The sequence below is a fragment of the Carassius gibelio genome, chromosome B10 (assembly GCF_023724105.1).
Source record: "Carassius gibelio isolate Cgi1373 ecotype wild population from Czech Republic chromosome B10, carGib1.2-hapl.c, whole genome shotgun sequence".
Lineage (NCBI taxonomy): Eukaryota > Metazoa > Chordata > Actinopteri > Cypriniformes > Cyprinidae > Carassius > Carassius gibelio.
Genome location: NC_068405.1, coordinates 18,919,364 through 18,927,268, shown reverse-complemented (window position 1 = coordinate 18,927,268; position 7,905 = coordinate 18,919,364). Strand labels below are relative to the sequence as shown.

The 7,905-nt window shown below is 41.0% G+C and overlaps 1 protein-coding gene across 1 annotated transcript; it reads right to left on the bottom strand.

Moving 5' to 3' along the window:
* Positions 1-587: 587 nt before the first annotated feature.
* Positions 588-1,553, bottom strand: LOC127966509 (olfactory receptor 10G4-like). The gene has a single exon (XM_052567532.1). It carries the CDS (start codon positions 1,551-1,553, stop codon positions 588-590), a length of 966 nt encoding a protein of 321 aa, XP_052423492.1.
* Positions 1,554-7,905: the final 6,352 nt, after the last annotated feature.

Sequence of the window (7,905 nt, the reverse complement as noted above, 5' to 3'; positions counted from 1 at the left end):
TAAAAATGTATTTATGTATATGATTTTGTTGAAGTCATCAATCTGCATTATTTTTTACAGTGGTGTTGTACAAAACATTTTTGGAAAAAAAAAGTACCATTACCCATGATTCTGCCAAAAATCTCCAGTCAGAAAACTGAAATAAGCAAATTGCACCAGAAGGACTCTTTAGTGACCGTCAATGTACATGAAGCACTGCAAAAAAACAAAAAAAAACAACAACCTTGTTCTGTGTGAATGGCCTAGATGTAGGCTATTTTGCAGTATAAAAAAATTTATAATGGACTTTTAAAACTGAAATTAAAGCTCTCTTTAGATATTTGTACCAAAAAAATTAAAATTAATATTTATTTATCATACCAGACACAACAAATCTGACAAAGTTTGTATGTAGTTACAAAGAAAGTATATAATATATATATATTTTTAACATGATTGACAGTTTTATTCTGTGGCAGTTACAGAGAGCTCTAGACTTTCTGTTTTATACATTAACATTATTATCCAACATGATCAAGAGTGTCACAAAAGACAATAATAAATATAACAACAAAATCACAATCAGCTATGAGAATGAACAAAGACTATTAAGATAAAACCTTTAAATTATTTGGTGCAACTTTTATGCGCAATAATACATCTGCTAATCGTTTCCTGATCTCTTTAGTTCTGGTGCAATAAACTGTGGGGTTTACTAAGGGAGGAATTAGAGAAGCGACAATCAATATTGCATTTCTCTCTGTTAAAGTTAGAACAACTCCTATTCGAGTTAATAATGCATGGACCATTTTTGGTGCATAATAACTAAACAAGACAATAAGGTGACTCAAGCAAGTGTTGATCATTTGCCTTTTGCTTGCATTGTTGGACAGTTTGGTCACACTATAGGCCAGGACAGCATATGTGCACATAATAAAGGGGAACTGCCCACAGTACCACCACAGATTAATCATTGCAGGCAAGAAAAAATAGGGTTCAGGATTAACACAAGCAGCTCTGATCATAGAAGGATAATCACAGAACACATACCTGATGACAGGCTGACAGTATGGGACATTGTCTACCACATATGTCAAAACACCCATTAAAGTGATCGTAATGAGCCAAGTCAGAAAAATGAACAGAAAAGTTCGTGAATTTGTTACAATGCTGTGGTATCTCAGTGGAAGTCTAATTGCAATAAGTCGGTCAATTGCCATTAATGTCAGAGCCATGCACTCTGTGAAATCACCAAGATGATAGAAGAACATCCTTGAGATGCAAGAGTAATATGAAACTGTTTTAATCTCAGCCAGCAGCACTGAGATCATGGTTGTGCTGCAGGTAGAAGAGAACATAATGTCAACAACAGCTAGATTACAGATTAATATGTACATCGGCTTGTGTAAATGTCTGTCAGTCGAGATGATACACAGATTGATGCCGTTTCCAAGCAATATGAGCATGTAGGTTATTAAGATGAGGAATCCGAGGAGCTTTTGGTTCTGCAAGTGATCAAATCCAGTGATTATAAAGCTGTCTACATTTTTCACAGTATAATTTTCAACTGCCATTATCAGTCCACTGCTATACAAACAGACACAAGTCAATTAAAGTACAGGTAACAAGTCAAAATCAATCACAGCCTTTATGTACTCATTTATACACAGAAAAAAAGCTCCTGTGAAGGAAGATGGAAGAAAGATGCAGATGGTGTCTGTAACAACAAGGTGATGAAAACTCTGAAAACTGAAGTATAGCTTCAAAAGAAATACAAAAAGCATTTCAGTCATTGTAAAGAATAAATAATATGTAAAACATTTTCTAAACTCATTCTTCTGGTTTTCCTCCTTAAATCTATGGAAATGCTAGAATTTCTAAACAATGAATATTTAAAATAGCATACAAGAGATTCTGAGATGTTCCCTTTCATTAAGTTAAACAGATGCATGACTGATGTTCTGCCTTTTATATTTTATTGCATGACTACTTGTATCTCATGGTTACCTAGCAGCGTGAAACTATAGAGAGTTGGTTCAGAATGCCATAGAACATCTATAAAAAAAATCCTGTTCATTTTGCAAATACAAACAGTTTGAGAATAACAGCAATTACAACTTGATGTCATTATTAATCATCAGTAGCCTGTTTGTAAAATGTGGTTCTAGTACATATAGAATATTTCTGTATGTTTGCGTAGACAGTGAAGCGCTTATTTTTAAGACATCTAAAAACAGTACTTTACTTTACTGTTCTTTACATACATAACATTTTTTTTAGGTTACTTATTAATAGACACCTTCCAATTATAACTATAGTAACTTTTATTTATATAGCACCTTAAACAACAACAACAACAACAAAAAACTATAGCCGCTTTTCCACTCTCCGACAAATGACAAGAGACAGATCTGAAGTTGTTAAATAACTCAAATAACTGTAGTATGGGAGCTTTGTGGAGTTTCGACAATATGTGCATGTAGAAATTTTGAGCTTCGGATGTTTTGAAATTACTTCTGTGACTACACCATTTGTGATGCTCTGATTGAATGTGAATGTGCATAATAAACAAAACCCTGAGCATTAGGTGAGAATTACCAGTATTTTTCGATTTAACGTTATTCTGTAAAAACTATATATTTAAAAAGGTGCGGGTATGAATAATTAGTGCAGAAATAATTACTGTATTTTGAATAATTACTGTATTATTATAAAATCATTACATTGATTAGTGACCAGTGTCTGGTCTATGTATCCCTGGGTGTCCACTAGTGGTCTCACTTCCCATATAGTCACCCCACTGCAGGTATTACATTTCCCACAAGCCTTTGTCTGATTCATCACTGTTAATTGCACACCTGTTAATTGCACTCAGCTTTTCCCACTTTCATCGTTTTCACCTGTCCACATATACCCGGTTTGTTTCCATCAGTTTCATGGAGTCCTTGGTTTATGTCACCCTGCTTTATCGTGTTCCCTAGTGTTTGTCATGTTTCTTGTTTTGGACTGCCTTTGTGGATATTGACCTCTTGCCTGACTGGATTAAGATTATTTGGATTATCCTAATAAAACACTGCAATTTGTTTGTGTGTACGTTCGTGACAGAAATACACAATCATGCCCAGATCCAGCAGTGTGGGATTTCGAATCCGTTCCCCAGCCACCATGGAGGAGCGGAGGGGGAGACTTCTGAACCTATCCACCCTCCGTCAAAGGGGGAGTGAGGTGGGTGGTTTGGTGGCTCAGAAGTTTTGGACTATGGCAGTAGGACTGTGGTATAATGATGAGGCACTGAAGGACCTGTTTAACACCTGCCTGGATGACCCTGTGCCTTGGTGGGAGATGAAGGGGCTGGAGATCCTGGACTTTTGGGGGTTCACCAGTTACCTACACCATCATGCTCAATGGGATACACCGACCACACCCGTCTCTCCAAACATGATGGAAGACTCAATGCCTGTGTCTCCAGACAAGATGGCCGCCAGCCCAGTAGCACTGCACAAGGTGGCTGCCAGCCCAGGGCCACTGCACAAGATGTCCGCCAACCCAGGGCCACTTCACAAGATGGCCGCCAACCCTGGGCCACTGCACAAGATGGTCGCAAGCCGAGCGCCACTGCACAAGATGGCCGCCAGCCCAGTTCCACTGCACAAGATGGCCACCCGCCCAGGGCCACTGCACAAGCTGGCCACCAGCCCATCGCCACTGCACAAGATGGCCGCCAGCCCATCGCCACTACACCAGATGGCCACAAGCACAGCGCCACTGCACAAGATGGTAGACACAGTAGACTTTCCAGAGTCAAGTCAGATCCCTGTTGACTCTCCAGAGTCGTGTCAGGTCCCTGTGGATGCTCCAGAGTCGCGTCAGGTCCCCGTGGACGCTCCAGAGTTGAGTCAGGTCCCCGTGGATGCTCCAGAGTAGAGCCACTGCACAAGATGGCTGCCAGCCCAGTTCCCCATGCACAAGATGGCTGCCAGCCCAGCGCCACTGAACAAGATGGCCACCAGCCCAGCGCCACTACACCAGATAGCCACCAGTACAGCGCCACTAGACAAGATGGCAGCCACAGTAGACTTGCCAGAGTCGAGTCAGATCCCTGTTGACTCTCCAGAGTCGCATCAAGTCGCCGTGGATGCTCCAGACTCGAGTCAGGTCCCCGTGGATGCTCCAGAGTTGAGTCAGGTCCCTGTGGATGCTCCAAAGTCGATTCAGGTCCCCATTGATCAGGTCCCCGTGGAGTTCCCAGAGTCTAGTCAGATCACCATTGATCAGGTACCCGTTGATTTTCCAGAGTCAGGTCAATTTGCCATAGACCGTTCAGAGTCAGGTCAAGTGGCCATAGACCGTCCAGAGTCAGGTCAAGTCGCCATAGACCGTCCAGAGTCAGGTCAAGTCACCATAGACCATCCAGAGTCAGGTCAAGTCGCCATAGACCGTCCAGAGTCAGGTCAAGTCACCATTAACACCCATGAGTCAAGTAAAACCACAGTTAACCTCATGAGTCAAGTCAAGTCACCGTTGATCTCAGTGAACAAAGTCAAGTCACCGTTAATCACCGTGAACAGGGTCAAGTCACGGTTGGTCTTTATGAGTCCAGTCTAATCACTACTGTTCTTCCAAAACTTCATCACATCTCTGTAGATCTTCCAGATCTTTCTCATACCACAACAGATCATCTAGGTCATCTATCCTCTCGTCACGGCTATGCAGGTCACCTATGAACTCACCGCCTGCCCTTTCATGACCATTGAGGCCATCTACCATCTCATCATGGCCACTGAGGCCACCCTTAACCTGTTCATGTTCTCTGTTTCAGTCTTACCTGACCAGACTTACTCTCCTGTGCCATCGGTTCGACTATGGTGGTCTTCTGTTCCGCCCTGGTGAGCTTCTGTCTCTTCAGCACGGCTGCGATGTTCCTCTGCTCCGCCCTGGTGGGCTTCTGTCTTGTCTGCTCGGCTGTGGTGGTCTTCTGCTCTGCCCTGGTGTTCTTCTGTCTCGTCTGCTCAGCTGTGGTGGTCCTCTGCGCCACCCTGGTGGGCTCCTGTCTTGTCCGCACGGCTGTGGTGGTCCTCTGCGCCACCCTGGGGGGCTTCTGTCTCAAAATGAAATTATGTAATAAACGCATGGCCGAAAACGGGTTCTGGATCTGGTGGTTAAGAATCCAAAAGTGAAACCCGCAAGCACAACCACCGCTCTGCCTTAGCGAAAGCTGGGCTGGCACTGCGAGAAATGCCAGTGAAGGCTCCCTCCTGTAAGAGAGCCATCTGAGAGTGAAGCAACAAATTCTCGCATCGCAGCCGTCAACTCCCTCGAGAGCTGATTCTGCATGCTCCACTCTCAAGCAGACAAAATACACAAACTGCACGTGTCTCTACCCCCCTTTTTTTGTGGGCAGGGAAAACACACAGCTTGAATGATGCCTACTAAATTACTAAATACTAAAGCCAGATGAAAGCGCTGACAAACAGGAGAAACAATATGCAACGACACAGTCAGAAGACTTTTAAATCTAAAAATTGCCATCATCTACCATGGATTTACTGTAGTAACACTAACTGCACCATGGTATTGTGGCAGAATTGTGGGTATTTATATCCAATTTAACTGTATTATTAATGTAAACATGAATTAAATGCATTAATGCAGTAACAGAATAAAATTACAGTATTTTTTGTGATTAAGCTATGTGATTAAGCATGTGTGCATTCTAAATGTCTTTCATACAAATACTACAGTAAAAAAGTAAAAGTTTATATGTCATTTTCAGGTTTCACTGTAATCATAAGCTTGCATAATTGTAAAAACTGATATGTCTGTGTAAACAAAATGGTAAACTTTAACTCAATGTGATTTTAAATGTCTTTACAGTGAATTTATAATGTCTAAGCATTAATCCATAATCAAACCTATGAACAGTACTGTTTTGGTGGGTTTAATGAACCCATTAGTGGTCTTCTGTTGTCATTGTTGTAGTGTAGTAGTGGTTATAATTGCATTTTCTCATATAACACTGTGTTTTTAAACTTTATAAATATTATAGTGTTATTTTTTTGCCCAATCTCTCTTTTAATTTGCATGCTTGTTAAGAATGAAATGATGCATTATTGCACACAGTTTTGAGAAGTTGTGGGGTTTCTTTTAGGATGTATAGTCCTTTGGGTACACTATGTAAAGAACGTAACCACACTTAAATTTTTGAACTCAGATTATAAAAAGTTATGTATTATCCTACTTGACAGTTTTAACTGTCAGGCAGTACATGGTTTAGAAAAGTGCATGCTAAGGAGTAGGATGGGCAGCTTGGATGGCTGGTGTAGAACAGGGCGGATCAGGGAGCTCTGGGTGCCATAGCGGAGCAGGGAGTCCAGGTTGCCATGGTGGAGCAGGAGACTTTGGGAGGCCATCGCAAATCAGGAAACTCTGGAATACCTTTTTCTTGGGGAGAACTAGAAAATCTGGGGGTCACTCAGGAGGAGTAACCACTTGAGGGTGTTTACGAGGCGCAGGCACTTGAGAGGAGTGAGCACTGGGGCTGGAGCGACACTGGAGCAAGCTCTGGGGCTGGGGCCCGGCCCGTGTCCGACAGCTTCTCCCAAAACAGCTTACACTACTGTCCCCATTACTTTTCTGTATTGCTTCAGGACTGATTTCATGTATTTTTATATCAGATTTAAAAAAATCAGTGTAGTAAAACAATTATTCATGGCACTTCAGTGTCTATAACCTTTTATCTTTTTGAGCATTATCAACTGGATGATGGACATTAAAGCCCAAAGGGTCTTCTTTCCAAAGCAGTGTTGGGAACGTTACTTTAAAAAAGTAATTAGTTATAGTTACTCACTACTTGTTCCAAAAAGTAATTGTGTTATTAACTGAATAACTCTATAATAAAAGTAACTCGTTACCAGGGAAAGTAACTATTTGCGTTACTAAAAAAAAAAAGTTGCTACATGTCAGAGAATTTGTACTTTTTTTTTTTTTTGCAGTTTTCACAAGTCAGTTGAAATGAGTAGAACAGACAAGGTACATAACTTTCAATATTTATTCAACGTCAACAGACAGCAAGAGTTTTATCCTGCACTTCAAGTATTATCTTTGTAAGAAAAGTGTTTTTGGCCACTAGCTTTGTAGATGTGTGTCACACATTGCATGTACACATTACATGCACGTTCTTGCCTTTGACCACAATAAATTTGAAGTAGCGCTTATATCTTCACCTTGAAAATGCCAACCTTTCACAGGATTGCTCCTGAATCGCCATCTCGCCATCTCTGCTGCGTGCGAAACTGCGAATCTCTGTGTAGCTGTTGCGTGTGTGTGTGTGTGTATGTGTTTGGCGCCGCTGGTCATTTTTGGTGTGTAAAAACACTGGCTCTGATTGGGTACCTTGAAACACATGACTCGGCCTTAGCCAATCACAACCACTTATCTTGTCATTATCCCACCTGGGGTCTGGTTAACAGGTTAAGACATTTTTCAAGTTCAGTGTCTTGAGGTGTGATAATATTTAGTATAAGTGGAATAATTGACCCCCGGATCATACAGTTATTAGAAAAATATGTTTGAGGCTAGGGTATGTTGCCTGCCATCATCTGATGAATGAGAATGCTGCAATTGTCTGTGTTGTAGCTGCATTACCACCATAGGTGTGGATTACTTTTCTAACAATTAAAAAAATATAGGCCTTACAGTGTATATCTACCTCTATTTCGCAAAGCTGAAGTAAGCAGTTTTCATTGAATGTGCGAAATCTGATTCAGTAGCCACTATAATTAAATAACCAGAAAAGTAGAAACGCTCAGTATTATTTGTGCTTAAAAACTGTGTTTATGATCATGATTATAAAACATAACAAATGATAACAAAATGTCAGTTTTTGTACCGTTAAAATAAACAGTTACTGATACAGTATTATGGCTG

Bases quoted from the DNA above. Each gene is read 5' to 3' on its own strand.
- LOC127966509 (XM_052567532.1), bottom strand. From the start codon at position 1,553: ATGGCAGTTGAAAATTATACTGTGAAAAATGTAGACAGCTTTATAATC.